Genomic DNA, 18,089 nt, shown 5'->3' with positions numbered 1-18,089 from the left:
CGCATGGGAAACGTGGTTGACTTTTGTCAAAACACTACCGCTTTTGTCCACACGGCACCGCCATAATCAACAAAAACTGACATGACACAGTGTTGCTTTAATATGAAAGACATTTCAAGGACTCCTTCCCTTTGAAGACACACACCATGTGGTTTAAGCGATACTATAACTTCAGTGTAGTTTTTGTAGCTATTTCTGGAAATACAGTGAACCCCTGTTCATCACAGGGGGATACAGTACGTTCCAGTGATATTGAGAAACTATATTACCCTTCACACGTGCTTTAAACTTATTAAAACACACTTTCTAAACACATTGTAAGCACATTTTAACACAAAACAAAGTGGAAAGCATGAAATGTATAGAAAACATGTTGTGTTGTAGTCTCTGTGTACATGCAAGTGCCTTTAAGAGGCGGGGCCTGCTGTTGTGGCGCGTGACGTCAGAGAGTGTCAGGGTGTGAGCAGTAGCTGACAGCAGCTCTGGCATTCTTCTGATTAAATGAATTAAAGGATTTTTTTAATTCAAGAAAAAGTACAAATATTATATATGGCGGCATCAAAAATGCAAAAATTCAATGTTGCGTTTTCCATCATGGTGTAGTGTAGTGTAGTGTGTCAGTAGTGTCAACATGAGTCAGCCGATGAGCACAAACAAGCCTGCTGGCGGGTCTTCGTCACCTTGGCGAGTCGCGACCTTGGCTGACTTTTTTTTTTTTTTCCGCAGGGCGCCGTGGCCCTGCCGGGCAAGTGGGAGGGACTCGGGGGACGCCATGCCCTGCGTGCAGGCTTCCTAATGGCCGATGACTGAGGCCTTGGGAAGCACCTGCTCAGGCCGGCCGAACCTTCTTTGGGTTTTCAAATGATTCCCTGCAGGAGGTAAGATGACTCATTTACACACTTTTGTTTATTCCATGTTTAGACGTTGATGCTTTGAACACATTCACAGCCTACATACTTCCGCTCATTCTTGGTTAATCACTTTGGAAGAAAAAGTCAGGATTGAGAGTGAATTTAGTTTTTCAGAAGAAAATAGACTATTGCATGAATAAAGTTGTATTTCCACACACAAACAAGTTGCATTATATGAAAAAAGTTTGTGTTCAGTAACAATTTTGAAATATTACAAGAAATATATTTTCCACTTAAAAAGCCATTTTGATTTATAAAAAAATCACTGAAAAAAAGTAATATTTAAATTAAGTCATTTTAAAAATAGTAATTTTGTTTTTGTTTTCTAAAAGAAGACATTCATATTTTTTGTATAAAGCATAATGATATTTTCTCAGTACTAGTCTTATTTTTTCATCATTCTCTATTAGGTAAAATAGACTCAAATATCTTATGTAAAAAAATAATGTTTACAGTTTATTATATCATGCTTTTATTGCAACAGTAACGTCACATTTTTAACACGAAGAGACCAAGAAAAGTTGACATACTTGCATTAATGTTACAAGAAAGCTTTATATGGACATCATTGTCACTTGATATTTTTTCTTTGGTGTGGCAATGATAGCACTTGTTTGTACTTTACTTTGTTGTTGCCATAGTCTCACGTTGTTGCTTAAGAAGTTTCAACTTGAAGGACAATGGAGCAAAGTTCAGTCTAATTGACAACACACAAACACACACACACATAGAGGTCAGACTGAGTGTATGAAATGTCATTCAACATTTTGTCCACTATAGGTAGAGCAGTATTATTATCTGTATAGATTTTTTCATGAAAAAAAATCTGTTTTTTTTAGAATGTAGTCCTAAAAAGAAAGGTGATGTTTTTGTGAGGAAAAAAATGAACTTTTTCATCAAAAGTGTGATAATATTAAGGGAATAAAATTGTATTTTTGTCAAGAAACTCATCTATCTTATGAGATAGTTGTATGTTTTTGAGAATAAAAGTGCATTTTTAATGAAATATTGTAAAAGTTGGAACATAATGAAATGGAATCAAGTATAGAGAAACAAGATTCATTTTACAGTACATGTGCAATGTGTACGGTCATTCAAGCAAATGTATTTATGTCATTTTTTGAAAAAGGTTATCTTTTAAATTTTGTGAGGAGAAAAAAAATCATAAACGTTAATCAAGTCACATTTTATTGTTCTAAAGGTGTAAGTCTTACAAGAAAACAATTTTTGGGGGAAAATTAACTTTTTGGGATGGTCAAAAATGATAATTTTATGAGAATAATTGTGCTTTTTTTTTACACTAGTGTTGTTTTTTAATAAAAGGGACATAATATAATTAAAAAAACATGCATTGTCTTGATAAAACATTGTAATTTCCCGCAAATAAAGTCACATTTTTTACCAAAAATAACATCGTATTAAAAAACAAAAAAACAAAACGTTTTACTATAGTCATATTTCTTTGACAGGGAAAATCATAGGTTATATTTTTTTCAATAAAAATATATTTCTTCAAAAATAAAGTTGTAATTTTACGAGATTAACATGAGTTTTTTTCCCAGGAATAAAATATCAATCTTTAGAAGTACAAGTGTACAATTGTATTTTGAGAGTAGGGCCCACTGTACTTTTTAAAGAAAGTTGCAATTAAACCGAAATGCAATATTGCAAACGTAAACAATTAATATTCTGACTTTATCGTATTGCAAATTAAAAAAAATTCTTTCAGCATGTTTTCACTGTTCTCACCTAGCTGAACTTGAAGATGTTGTTGTGGAACCTGCTCTCTGGGTGGCGTCATGTTACTGTCTTTGGAGGGCTTTTAAACACAACTTGACACCTTTGGCTTTGTGTTTAGCGTGATATGTGATGTGCTGGCTCAGCATCATTTATTAGGTTAAAGGTAAAGCGAAGGCCCCCCCACCCCCAAAAAAAAGAAGTGTGCGCAAAGTGTGTCCTAATGTCGTCTGGCGGTCAAATCCAAAGATTTCCTCATGGACACATGGTCTGTGTTGTAATGTGACTGCTATAAATGAAAGCAGATCCTCCTCACTGCTTTTCATTGGAGCTAATGTCTGTGCCGCAGCTTGGAACACAAGATGGCCGACGCTGTGTTGGGTGACGGGCTCACGGGCGTAGATGGACACCACGTCGACAGGTACACACGCTTGACTGTAACGTGGAATACAGTGGTACCTCGACTTTCGAGTTACCTAACTTACTTTTGTCTTGAATCGCAAGCAATAATAAAATGTAACAAATGCTAGCAATAACGCCAAGTTGAAGTTTTCTGAAAAATTAAGTAAAATTGTTGCAGTTTATTTACGACGTCAAATCTATGCGTAGTATGTCCGGCCATCCACTATCCGTACCGCATATCCTTCCGTAATTATTATACTGCCCACTGGTGGCCAATTTGCACACAACAGAATAAGCAGCACACTGCCTGTTGAAGTATCATGATGCACAAACTGTTTGATTTTTTTCACAAAATTGGCTCTTCTCGTCGCCAACCTTTCTCTTCATGACATCTTTTGAAAAGACATGACTGGGACTGCGTGAGAGGATATCATTTCCTTCCACTTGGTGTCACTTAAGAATGCATTTCGCTAAAAACTGTCATGATCCTGAGTTATGGTAGCCTGACAGTGATTGAAGATAAAATATAAACACAAAACACCCAGGACAGCGACAAGGCAAAAATTTTTTTTTAAAAAGGCGGGGGATGGTGCTTCACCAACATTAAACTTTGATGTCAAGAGGATTGCAAAATGTCCTCCTTTGGGCCACAAATGGCCCCCGAGCCACGAGCTTGAGACCTGCTGTTAAGTGTTTTTTCCTCTAAAAATGGCACGACATTTTGTAAGTGTTTTATGGGAAGCTGGAACACATTTAATCACATTCCTATTCATTTCAATGTGGAAAGTGGATTTGAGATCCAAGTTGTTTTGTTTTTACAAGTGTGGTCACAGAACAAATCAAACTAGTAACTCAAGGCACCACTGTATTATCATGTCAGAGTGGCAAATGGACTTATGTAAAAGTACTGATACCTGTGTAAAAAATAATAATAATAATAATGAACTTGTAAAATACAGATACCACTAAAGTCTGATTCTATGTGATACTGACTTGAAAGAGTTTTCTAATTAAGCTTGGTGACTTGCACATTTACTCAACGCATTGAACACAAATCATTCTTGGAGCCAACATCGTCTTCCATCTGTTTACATCATCCATGAAGGTTAATAAGATAAATAAACTAGCCCGTGTTACAAAGTGAGGAGTAGAAATTTCGGATCCATTTTCAAATGTAAATAGTAAAAGTTCGAAAAATACTCAAGGAAAAATCTACCCGTGATTTTTCATTTTCTTCTGTATGTGTATTCGCAGTATCACAGAGTCCTCCGCTCTCGTCGTTGACTCCACCACGAATGACACACTCACGAGTGGAGCCTCAGCTGCGCCACAACAGCCAAAAGCAGGTACGAGTCTGTGTGGGGGCGTACTACCCCCACCCCACCCGTCATATACTCTTTATAAGGCTATACCAGCGCAATAATATTTACATTTTGTGCCTTTAACAACCTAAGGCAACAGAAGCACGTGGCTTGGACCAGACAATTAACAAAGAAAGATTGTGATCATACAGAAAATGAAATTCAAGTCAAGAGAATATATTCGTCCATTCTTGGCCTAGATGGTGTTTCAAAACATAACAGTTGATTTTACAGCACTCATTGTACAACTGCACTAAAGTGGATCGTCAATCAAAATGTTGTTTAAAAATCCAAAACTTGTTATGAATGTGACCTTGGGCACTGTGGAGAACCACCTGAAAGCAGGTTTGGCAAGCAAGCTTCAGCTCATTTCATTTTACACCATTTTAAACTGTATACAGTTGGAATTTTGGTTTTAGGAGAAAAGAACCAGTTTCTTCACAAATATTACAAGGATTTCTAAGGGATAAGTACTTTTAATAATAGAATTATTAATCCTGGAATCCTGGTTTTATGTTTTAAGAATAAATGATTTTTAAATTAAAAGGAGCAATATAATGTGAATAAACGGATATTTTTCAAGAACAGTCATTCTTTCAAGAAAAATGATGTAATACTATGAAAGTCATGTTTTATCAAGACATTTTTTTACTAACATTTTTCTGATATGAATGTGTAAAAAACACGCATAATGTCATGCTTTATTGAAAATAAGGATAACAAAGTTGTGTTTTACAAATAGTTACATCATTTTCTTTCACGCATCCTCCATATTATCCACGCAACATTTCTATGACTTTCATTCCAAAACTGTATAGAAAATGTTATTTTTCAAAAACGTTTCCAGGACCTGGCAAGTGGAGTTTTAACTTCCATATGGTTTCCAAGTTTTTCATGACAGTAAACAGGATTTGTTTGTTTTTGGTTATATTTAATTACGGCATTCTTGTTGTCATTAAAAACACATTACAGTTTGTTGGGGAGGCTGGAATGGATTAATCTACTAAATTCATAATACATAAAGCAACACTGTGTCATTTGTCACATTTTGTTGATTATGGCGGTGCCATGTGGACAAAAGCGGTAGTGTTTTGACGAAGGTCAACCGCATTTCCCTTGGGCGCCGACGCTTAGTGTCGTGAAATTCTGAGCTCTCGCTGGCTTGCAAGTTGGACTGAATGACATTTCCATTTCCAGTGGCTGTGTGAAAGATGAATAGCGATGAGGTAATGACATTATTCATTCACTCATTATCCATACCGCTTCTCCTCACAAGGGTCGCGGGGCGTGCTGGAGCCTATCCCAGCTGTTTTTGAGCAGTAGGCGGGGAACACCCTGAATTGGTTGCCAGCCAATCGCAGGGCACACAGAGACAAACATCCGCACTCACAATCACACCTAGGGGCAATTTAGAGTGTCCAATCAACTTACCATGCATGTTTTTGGAATGTGGGACTAAACCGGAGTACCCGGAGAAAACCCAAACAGGTACGGGGAGAACATGCAAACTCCACACAGGGAGGCCGGAGCCGGGATCGAACCCACGACCTCTGAACTGTGAGGCGGACGCGCTAACCAGTCGACCACCGTGCCGCCCGTAATGAAATTAATTTTGTTTAATTTTGTTTTTTTGTTTGTTTTGGGGCTTCTGCCATGACACCAGTAACAGCGCATAGACGTTCGAATCAACTTCCGTCCTTATAGCGAAAGGAGGAAGTGAGTGTGTCGTAAAGCAACTCAGGACATTTGTATTTTTTTTTGTGTGCCAGGGTTGCTCCCATCCTCCTCAAAGTTACTTAGTGGCAGTAAAATCGATACAACCCCCCCCAGGGCATGACAAAAGTCCCATTCAACTAAGCTAGTCAATAAGTAAGTCAATGTTTCATCAAAAGACTTGTGAAAAAAATGTATTACGGTCGAATTCTTGCCCAGTGCTGCTTTAAGAAGCAAAAAGCCTGCCTTCACATTCTGCATACATCTGACATAAAAACACACTCTAAGAAAAAAAATTACCGGAGTAGGCCAGTTTGTGCAGTGTTTGTATTGAACAAACAAAATGTCTTTTAAGTTTTAAAAACCTGACCGGCAGGTACACGCACACACACCTGGCTGCCTGTGTCATCTCAGGTAACACGGAGACCTCGCCTTCCTGGCGTGGCCTCGACGACACAGTCCGACCATGCCTACACTCGCTCGCCCGCTCACTCCACTCACTCACACGCCGCGGTCCGGAGCGCAACTACTCGCCATGGCTGGTAATTGCAGTTGCCCTTGTTGCCCCCCAGAGCCCACCGCCATCGCGCTGAGACCCCCGGGGGTCACCGCCGCAGCCGCCCTAGCCCCGGCCGAGCAGCTGTGGACCACCTGCAGGGAGGAGGCGGTCCACTTGAGGACGGAGGCGTCGGGGCCGGCCGCCGACGTCCCCATCACGGTGCACCAGATGTTCCTGGAGACGGTGGAGGCCTTCGGGGAGCACCCGGCCATGGCGTACAAGAAGGACGGACAGTGGGAGACGCTCACGTGGAGGCAGTACTACCAACAGTGCAGGACGGCCGCTAAGAGCTTCATCAAGGTCTGCCCTTTTGTACTTCAACTCAGCTTCAGTGTCATTGATGAAGACCACCATTTGTCTTCAATGTTTGACCAAAACATTCTTTGATGTTTTATGAAAATGTGTACGTTAGGTGAGCTGAGTCCAAATTGTCTTCACGGTTTAAACAAAAACAACTTATAGCTAAGTTTATCAAAGATGAAATTGTCTTTGATTACAAAAAAGGTTCATCGGGGACTAGATTGCCTTTGATGTTTTGTGTAAGCGTAGTGAAGACTAGTCGCAAATTGTCTTCAGTTTACCAAAGCACATATACTAGCTGAAGACAGAAATGTCATTGATGTTTCAACGTTAAAGCTACCCCTTAATGTTACAATGGGTAGCTGACCTGCAGTCAGCTGACTAAAGTCTTTGACATTATGAGACTAGATTGGCTTTGATGAAAACAAAAGAATGTGTACTTAATGGATTGGAAAGCGATTTGTCTTTGATTTTTACAAAAGCACCCAGACACCTGGTTAGCTGAAGTGTTTTATTTGTATTGGATGTTTTTACAAGAACATAAGCTCTTTGAAAATCTCTTATTATTTCCAATCTTTAGGAAGACAAGTGCTGGTGCATTAAGTTGTTTACAGCAAGATGATTTCTGTCAGGATAAAAAGTCCCAATCGTACAAAAACAAAGTCACATTTTAAAAGGTAAAGTGGTAATATGTAAACAAATTCTTTTTTTTTTTTTAGAGAAAGAAGTTGTAATGTTATGGGATTGATTTTTTTTTTTTCCAAGACCAAAAAGTCAAAATTTGTACAAGAACAAAGAAAGCCATATTTTGTCTGGATAAAAAGTCATAATCGCGTGAAAACAAAGTCATATTGTTCCAAAATTAACCTTGAATATTATGTTAAAAAAAATGTCTATTTTAAAAGGAAAAAAATCGTACACTTCAAGAAAACGAGATTCGAAAACTTTGCAAGAACAACGGTGTAGTTTATCATGGTAAAAAGTCCTACTATTATAATCCATCCAGTGTCTATATCGCTTCTCCCCACAAGGGAGCGTGCTGTAGTCTATCCCAGCTGTCTTCGGGGCACTAGGCGGGGGACACCCTGAATTGATTGCCAACTAATTGCAGGGCACACAGAGACAAACAAACAACCGCACCCACAATCACACCTAGGGGCAATTTAGAGTGTCCAATTAACCCTACAATTCTAATAATAAAGTTAAAGATTAACAGCAGATGAAAGTCATTTTTATTTTGCTGTAAAAAGACAATGGCTTTTCTCACAAAACAATAAGGCTTCATTACTATTATAACAATATAATTTTTTTTTTTTTTAAAAAAGCTATTCATATTGGGATGTCAGGTTTTTGTGATGAAAGCTCAACCATATCGGTGCTTTTAATTGAACTGAAGCTAAAGTAGCGAATGAGTAATTGGTTTATGATTGGGCCCTGTACCCCAATCTGAGAAGGAGTGAACTCGCTCGCATAAAGCGTCAGTATGTAACTGAGCCCTTTTGCCCGCTCCCGTTCACAACGCCCCGTCTCTTTATCTGTTGCTTTTTGCTGTTTATAAGCGACTGCGCCCGAAACTCTCCGGGGAAAAAAACAATACTGTGCTTTGGGCTTGTGAAATCTCCATCTTGTGTTACAGATCCCCTTTCCCAGACATGTTGGCTTACCGACGTGGATGTAGGTCAAAAGTAACGCGTGGCAAAGTGTTATCATTAAAAATGGATTAGTATGTGTATGCGTGTGTGTGCGTGTGTGTGTGTATAGCTCGGCCTAGAGCGCTACCACGGGGTGGGCATCCTGGGCTTTAACTCCCCCGAGTGGTTCATTGCCGATGTGGGCTGCATCCTAGCCGGGTAAGTACAACGCATTTTTTCATGTCTACTGACTCAACAACTTTTTCACCCCATGCACCCTTTATCAATAATATCTACTTTCAGGCATGCGTGTCAGTGTGTATTGATGTTCAAGATACAATGTGCGTATCAGGTGTACATTCCTCACCTAGGACAGACAAGATAGTCAGATGATTATCCCTATGATGACAGGCTTAGATTACATGATTTTCATTTTTCTGGTTATTTGTACATGCTTAAAGTAGGACTAAGTAACCGTTTTTCATGAAACAACTTGTTGATTTTGGCGGAGGAAAAAAAAAAATGAAAATCAGACTAATCCAGAATATAACTATATATCTACAAATTTAATTTGCTTTTCTAAACCACAGAGAAATTGTAAAAATACTCATTCTAAACGCTATCAGAAGCTTTCTGGGCTATAATACCATAACGTGAAATAAACTTTATCAGATCGTTTTAAGTGTGTTTAAGTGAAGTGAAAGCACCATATAGAAAGTTTGCACTTTGCGTCAACGCTATTGCTAACGCAACACAAGAGACGTCCTGGCTAGCTCACTAATTTTGAAATAGTAATTTAATGAGTAAAAGTTGAAATAAAAAGTGAACAAGATCAGTGATTTAATTGGGGAAAAAAGTCTAAATATTATGTAAAGTCAGTTTTACCAGAGCAAATTTTGAATAAATGAAAAAAAAGTAGAACTATTACGCAATTAAATTAGCACGTAAATTTTGTCATCATGGCTATGAGCCACTGTCACATTCAAGTGTGTGTGGAACTAAAATTCAATACAATACATTAAACGGAAGAGGATTAGGACCAGTCGCGTTATTTTACCAGCGCTATCTGACGTCACCGTATTTACATCGTATGTGGCTTGTCAAGTAAAGCGCATTTTAAAAACTAGTTATTGAAGGAACTCATGACTCATACATAAATGTATGCTTATTCACATGTGTAAATAGAGTGCATCCATTCATGAGATGCGAACTAGAAGCCGACCTACAAGCGTACGTGGAGCACGAGCAGTTATGGAAACAGCAGCCAGCAAACACAACGCACTGTTTGCTCATCCTCTGCTCCTCCAAAAGTGAAACGATGTCCTCCGAGGCTCCGACACTTCTCGGCTAAGCAAAAAGTAGCTAGTTGACGACATTATGTCCTCTCTTCAAAGCCACACCACACGATGTCGTTGTCCCCCACAATTCATAGCTCCAGTATGTCACAAAGTAAATTTAAATCAGAATTCTGAGAATAAAGTCAGAATTCTGACTTTAATCTTGGAATTGTGATTTTAGTCAGAATCCTCACTTTAAAGTCAGAATTCTGAGATAAAAGTGAGAATCTTGAAAACCTATTTTTCCCTCCACTGGCCCTAATCCTGATCCGTAAAGTATACAACTTTACATAGCGCATTTCACAACAGCTGCAGCTGTAACAAAGCACTTTACGTATAATATAAAATAGCAATAATACAACAAAGCCAGTTAACTATAATAATAATAATAATAATAATAATAATAATAATAAATGCATACAAATGAATAACCTATTACTTAACTATTGATAAGTTGATACTGTTAATTTTGTACGTCAAGTGTGTAGCTGTCAGCAAACACATATATGTTGTGTGTGCATTCCACATTCCAGTGGTCTGGCAACGGGCATTTACACCACTAACTTACCTCCAGCCTGTTTGGAAGTGGCCAGCACAGCACAGGCTAACATCATAGTGGTGGAAAACCAGCAACAGCTGGACAAAATCCTGCAGGTGAGCGCCTGACTCCAGTGTGTGCATGTGTGTGCGTGTCATTTTAAGCGCTCTAGGCCAGTTCTTAAAAAAAAAAAAAAAATTTCGGGCAGGTGAAAGACGAGCTGCCCCATCTAAAAGCGATCATCCAGTACAAAGGAGAACTAAAACAGAGGCTACCCTCCCTTTACACGGTATGTTACCACTTACACTATATGATTTATGAATGTTGTATGTATGTATGTTATTTTACACAAAAGCAAATTATTTAATTTGAAACAATTAGAAATAATTGCATAATAAAATCCCTAAAAAAAATATGTGTTTTTTACAGGCGAAAAGTTGAAGTGATGTAAATAAATGTGGAATTTATGGGGGGGGGGGGGGGGTTAAGTTTTACAATTGGAAAACATTATCTGTACAAATATTATAAAAACAGTCATGTTTATGAGGGGGTTGAATAAGCACGAAGGAGAACTTGAGCTGAACGTGTTATCAGCTCCACTGTGTCACACAAAATGGATTTTGTTTTTAGTGGGCCGAATTCATGAAGCTGGGTGAGGACGTGCCTGAAAAAGACCTGAATGAGACCATCGCCCGCCTCCGCGCCAACGAATGCTGCACCCTCATCTTCACGTCGGGATCCACCGGAACCCCCAAAGGTGTCATGCTGAGCCACGACAACGTGAGTCGGAAAATGGCTACGTCCTGCCGGATCATTTTGTGTACATTCATGTCCAGATGGGAAAAAAAAGTAAAAGTAAAAAAAAAGGTGTAATTTTACAAGGCGAATAATACGATTTTATGAGGAAAAATGTGCAAGAAAAATAAATTAATTTGAAATGAGGAAAATGTAGAAATATTACGTGAACAAAGGAGTCAGTTTACGAGGAAAAATGTAAACATTTTATGAGAATAAAGTTGCAATGTTAATAACATTTTTTGGGGACTAAAATAACATACATAAATTAGGATACATTTAAAATATAATACAAATAAAAGTTTAACTTTACAATAAAAAAGGATTTAATGAGAAAAAAACGGAAATATTACTTGATAGTCATAATTCAAAAATAAAGACGTTGCATGAATGAAGTTGTAAGTTTACAAAATATCTTGATTTAATGAAGAAAAAAGTTAGTATTGCGAGAATAAAGTTGTAATTTTATAAAGGAAAAAATGGATTTTAAAAACCCTTGTATTGTGTTGGGTTCAAGTTGACCCCAGTATTGACTTGAAAAACGGGTCGATTTTGACCCCAACACAATATAAGGGTTAACCCTTGTAAGGTAAGGCAAGTTTATTTGTGTTGCACAAGTTTATTTGTATTGCACATTTCATGCACAAGACAATTCAAAGTGCTTTACATAAAACATCATACGTATTACAGAAAGAGAAATAAAACATTAAGAATGACGAAAATTAAAATCATGTAGAATAATTAGATCAAGATGATTAAAAGCAAGATAAAGTCAAAAAAGAAAAAGAAAAGCACTGACCCCTGGGGCACACCACAGGTCATGGCCAATCAATCAGATTCATAACCGTCAATTGTAACAAAATAACTACGGCCTTCTAAATATGACCTAAACCAATGAAGGACTGTTACAAAAAGACCAACCAGCCTATCCAACAGGATGTTGTGATATATGGTATCAAATGCAGCACTGAGGTCATGCAGAACCAGAACTGACACTTGACCAGAATCATTGTTAAGCCTAATGTGATTTAACACTTTCACCAGTTCTGTCTCAGTGCTGTAATGTGGTCGGAAGCCTGATTGAAATTTATCAAGAATTTCACTTTTATTCAGAAAGTCACTAAGCTGGTTAAATACGACTTTCTCCTTGGATATAAGAGAGGTTAGAAACAGGTCTATAGGTGATCATCATAGAGGCATCGAGAGTTACCGGTATTTTCTCTAGGAGTGGCTTAATGGAAGCTATTTTTAGTGATTGGAAAAATGCCTGATGCCAGTGAGCTGTTAACTATTGTAGGAGATCACTTTCTACTGAGGTTAAGAGAAAGCGGTAAGAGGTTTAACAGAAAAAGATGAAATTTGTGAATAAAGCCATTTGGAATGAATAAAGTTGTAAGTTTACAAGAAAAGAAATCTTAATTTTATATGGGGTAAACAATATGCGAACAGATTGTTCATTTATGATTTTTGTGGGGCGGTCTAAAAACTGTTACTGTTGAATAAAGTTGTACATTTGCAAGTCAAAAAAATAATTCTACTTCCATCAGATCAGTGTCAGATTAGTGGAAACGCTGCCAATATTCTCTAAAAAATTAACAGAAAGGGTCCTTAAATAGACCCATGGGGAACACCAACATTTCCTCTACAGGTGACCTGGACGGCCCAGAAATCCGGAGACTCGGTGGGCCTGCGCTACGCCGAGGAGTCGGTGATCAGCTACTTGCCACTCAGCCATGTGGCGGCTCAGCTCAACGACGTGTACATCACCATGAGGTTCGCAGCCACCACATACTTCGCGGAACCCGATGCACTCAAGGTGAGCACAGACCACGCATTTGGCACCCTTCCTCACGATGACGATCACATTTTTTATTATATTTTTTTAAATCAAAGGGGTCCTTGGGGACCACGTTGAAGGAGGTAAAGCCCACCGCGTTCCTGGGCGTTCCTCGCGTTTGGGAGAAGATGCAGGAGAAAATGCAAGAGGCCGGAGCCAAGGCAAGCCCGTTCAAGAAGAACATTGCTGACTGGGCCAAGGCCATCGGGCTCATGTACAACTACAGCGCCATGCACGGGTGAGAGGGCCTCGCCTAGATTTTTATCATAGTCATTTTTCATACATCATTTAGGAAAAGAGCAAATGTTACATACATAAACACACACACACACATACATCCACAAATAAATAAATTACACAGGAGTCCTAACTACTGATTTGTAATTGTTGGAGAAAAAAAGTTCTAACATTTTTGGGGTCATACATTTTTTTTATTTTTTAGATTTGACACAATTTCATCACTAAATTCCCCCAATTTTATTGCAAAAAATGTGCCATCGTGATATGAGGAAAAATGATTTTCTCAGAAATGCTTCTTAATTATCGTAAATAGTCAGAAAATATCATAGTAACAGAAGCATTTTCATTCTTTGAGAAAAAAATATTAATGTTATAAGAAAATTGTATTTTACAAGAAAATTGTTTAATTCACTCAAAGTACTTGATGAGAATAGTCAAAATCTGAAAATGAATACACAATTTGGTGATTTAAAAAAAAAAAAAATTCTTGAGAACAGTCAAACTGTTTTGAGAATAATTGCCAAATTTGATGAATTTTCAAAAATCACGTGAGTGTTATGAAGTCAAAGAGGATAAATGCTGAGCTTTCTTTGTTGTTGCAGGGAGAACCGCGTGCCGTGGGGCTACACACTGGCCAACCAGCTGGTGTTTAAGAAAGTGCGAGCGGCGCTGGGCCTGGAACGCTGCCGGATCTTGTTCACAGGCTCGGCCCCCATCTCCAAGGAGACTCTGGAGTACTTCATGAGCCTCAACATGCCCCTCATGGAGCTGTACGGCATGAGCGAGAGCTCCGGGCCGCACACCGTCTCCACTAACAATGACTTCCACATCAACAGGTCAGCGCACACCACGCTTGGAATCCTGCGGACCAGAGCTGGGCACTTGACCCTTTTTTGCCGGTCCGGTCGCGACCCTCCACCCTTGACCTGAGTACCCTTCCGGCCGCGACCCTCCGGCCATATTCATAAACATTGACGGCCCCCGCCCCGTGGGAGTAGAAAGACTAAAAAAAAGCCTTTCACTTATAGGCTGAGATGAAATTTGGCGGCCTCGCGACCACGTCAAACGCATGAAGGCCGAAAAAAAAAATCCACTTCCGGCCATGCTTAGTTCAGCCATTTTTTAAAATTTGTCGCCCAAAGCCCCCCCGCCCCAAGAATGGGCATCCGGCCGGGTCGTACCGTTCTGGCCCGAGGACGGACTGCCCAGCTCTGCTGCGGGCCTACAGCTATAGAAATCCAAATGCATCACTCAAATGTCAAGTAGACCAGGTGTTGATTAACATTTCTATGTCTTTCTATTTTTCTGCACTACCTAGTTAATATTGGAGCATAAACAGTATGCAAATGCTAATGCTAATGGATACATGTGGTCCTAGTTGCGGGAAGGTGATGCCGGGCTGCAAAGTGAAGCTGGACAAACAGGACGACAAGGGCAACGGGGAGATCTGCTTTTGGGGGCGCAACGTCTTCATGGGCTACCTCAACATGGCCGACAAGACCAAAGAGGCCCTGGACCAGGACGGGTGGCTCCACTCTGGAGACATCGGGAAATTCCAGCGAAACTTCCTCTTCATCACTGGAAGGATTAAAGGTCAGCCACGTGCTCATATTTCAGATGGATTTTTTTTCTTAGAACCCCCCCCCCCCCCCCCCCCAAAAAAAAAAAAAAAAAAATTAGGACAAAGTCGAAATATTGTTAGGATAATTTTGTTATTTTATGAGAATGTTTTCATAATTTAAAAGTTGAAAAGACTAGCCTAATTTTATAATAACTGAAATATTAAGAGGCAAAGTTTCAGGCTGTTTATTTGTCAGTCCCAGTCAAAGTTCATTGGAAAACTGACACTATGATACAAAAGAAAATAAAACAACAGTGTTTCATCCACCTTTAACTGCTAAAATATCCAACCAAAGCATACCTTTTTGTCTAATGAAAGTCTTCTAGCTTAATCCTAACATGTTTTCAAAACAACATCATTTCCTTTAGCCCTACTAGACTGAATGCACGCAACACTAAATTCAGACAACAAAAATGTAAAAAATAAAATAAAATAAAATACAAAAAACACACATTAGCTTAAAACTCGCAATATAGTGAGGGTTCACTATCACAAGACACTTTTTTTTAAAGTCCATATATTTTGAGTCAGAATTCTCTTACAAAATGTGGTCATATAAGTTTATTGGTCTTAATGTGCAGAGCTCATAATTACCGCGGGTGGCGAGAACGTGGCCCCGGTGCCTATCGAGAACACGGTGAAGGCGGAGGTGCCCATCATCAGCAACGCCATGCTGATTGGAGACAGGAAGAAGTTCCTCTCCATGCTCGTCTCGCTCAAAGTAAGCTCCCCAAAATCCCGGCCCACCGATTGTTTTATTTTTTTCCCCCCGAAATATTTACGACAAACCGTTGGCCAGTGCGTCATGGACCAGGAGGGCAAACCCACGGACCGGCTGAGCCCCGAGGCCGTCAGCTTCTGCCGGGAACTTGGAGTGGGCGCTACCCGGGTGTCGGAGATCATCGGTAACAAGGAGCCCACCGTCTACGAGGCCATTCAGCAGGGCGTGGAGCGATACAACGCCAAGGCCATCTCCAACGCACAGAAGGTACAGAAGTTTGTCATCCTGCCAAGAGACTTCTCCATCCCAGGCGGAGAGCTCGGTGAGTTGTTTGGTGGAAAACACCAACGCACCTTTTGCTACAGCAGCTACACTTGGGTCAGCAAGTTGGAATTTTATGAGATGTAAAAAAAAAAAAAAATCCTGTCAAAAATAAATTCAAATAAACATGACAACGACATTACCGTAATATTCAGAGATTAAATTTAAGACATGACATGAGAATATTAGTACTTTTGATTGAATTGTTACATATGGGACTTGAGTAGAATGCAGACTGTCACACATCAGCTTGCCATCGAGGTCGCTTGTCTTGTGACGAACCAGGCCACATTCCAGCCATGTTTTTTTCCACGACTCCAAACCAAACGTTTACATGTAATCATGCGTGTGCATGTACACATTGTAGAAACGGAATGTCACTGTACTTACAGGACCCACCATGAAACTCCGGAGGCCAATCGTCGTCCAAATGTACCAGGACAAAATCGACGAGATGTACCCCGAGCAGACACAGACAAATAAACCATGAAGATCGATTATATTTATACTTTGATGCACTTTTATTCTGTAAATAAAAGCTCCCACTCATGGCCAAAGCTTGCCACCATACTGTAGGTTACGTAACTACCTTAACACCAAAGTGCCCCGCCATTTATTTTGTATTGTTCAGCGCTAGTACTCAGTATACTTTTCACAGAGTTATGGCTAGAACAACATTAAAGCGGAGAAGATCCAACTTTGAACAACAAAATAGCAGGCAAATTATTAAGTGTCTGGACTCTCGAGAGAAAATCATACTCGCTCAACAGAACCCAGAATGAATTAACTTCCATTACGTTGTGCGTCAGCGAGGAGGAGTGGCCGATAAGGTTAAATCTATATTATTATCGTAAAAAATGTATTTATAAAATTATGTTTTCACAATAGAGTCCTGTGTTTTGATTTTGGCATATGAGGTATGCAAAAATTATATTATCACAGGTCTTTTCTTTTAAAAAAAAAATCAATTTAGCTTTGCTTCTGGACAAGAAAATACAGTTTGCTGCTATACACAATGTGAATTTGAGAAATAAAAACTGTTGATTATATAAAAAAAGAAAAACAACTGTCTATTTGTTGTATTGTCATATAATAAACACCTTCCACAAAATTAGAAAGTTGCTCCTCAAATGAAGTCATTGATTCACAAAATTGCTCTGCAAAGGAAAATAAAGCAATATGTATCTATATATGTATAATATCTATCTATATATGTATAATATATATCTATATATATCTATATATGTATAATATATATCTATATATATCTATATGTAATATATATGTAATATATGTATAATATATATCTATATATGTATAATATATATCTATATATATATCTATATATGTAATATATATATCTATATATCTATATATGTTATATATATATTACATATATATATTCAATATATATTACAAATATATATAACATATATATATTACATATATATATATAACATATATATATTACATATAGCGGCACGGTGGTCGACTGGTTAGCACGTCCGCCTCACAGTTCAGAGGTCGCGGGTTCGATCCCGGCTCCGGCCTCCCTGTGTGGAGTTTGCATGTTCTCCCCGTGCCTGCGTGGGTTTTCTCCGGGCACTCCGGTTTCCTCCCACATTCCAAAAACATGCATGGTAAGTTGATTGGATACTCTAAATTGCCCCTAGGTGTGATTGTGAGTGCGGATGTTTGTCTCTGTGTGCCCTGCGATTGGCTGGCAACCAGTTCAGGGTGTCCCCCGCCTACTGCCCAAAGACAGCTGGGATAGGCTCCAGCACGCCCCGCGACCCTTGTGAGGAGAAGCGGTATGGATAATGGATGGATATATTACATATATATATAACATATATATATATATTACATATATATATATATATATATATTACATATATATATTAGGGGTGTAACGGTACACGTGGGTGTAGTAATACATTTCTGTATGGCATGTTCGGTTCGGTCCACTTATTAGCGCGAGCTTACGCACGGGCGCTATTGACTGTTGTACGCGGGAGAGGAGAGTGGCGGCACAAAAGTGAGAGCCAGAAAAGAGCCAGATCTC

General features: G+C 39.0%; 1 protein-coding gene across 1 annotated transcript; it reads left to right on the top strand.

Annotated features, from left to right (window-relative positions):
• The first annotated feature begins 730 nt into the window (after window positions 1-730).
• On the top strand, window positions 731-17,214 carry LOC147147451 (long-chain-fatty-acid--CoA ligase ACSBG2-like). Its single transcript, XM_086031833.1, has 15 exons — window positions 731-878; window positions 2,998-3,069; window positions 4,305-4,396; window positions 6,697-6,983; window positions 8,745-8,833; window positions 10,485-10,605; window positions 10,698-10,778; window positions 11,120-11,269; window positions 12,933-13,100; window positions 13,178-13,359; window positions 13,964-14,197; window positions 14,740-14,954; window positions 15,564-15,703; window positions 15,782-16,025; window positions 16,417-17,214. Exons 1-15 carry the CDS (start codon window positions 862-864, stop codon window positions 16,512-16,514), a joined length of 2,190 nt encoding a protein of 729 aa, XP_085887959.1. The 5' UTR covers window positions 731-861; the 3' UTR covers window positions 16,515-17,214.
• Window positions 17,215-18,089: the final 875 nt, after the last annotated feature.

Source organism: Filicampus tigris, chromosome 5 (genome assembly GCF_054856515.1).
Source record: "Filicampus tigris isolate MCC_2025a chromosome 5, RoL_Ftig_1.0, whole genome shotgun sequence".
NCBI lineage: Eukaryota > Metazoa > Chordata > Actinopteri > Syngnathiformes > Syngnathidae > Filicampus > Filicampus tigris.
This window is presented reverse-complemented; position numbering and strand designations above follow the sequence as displayed.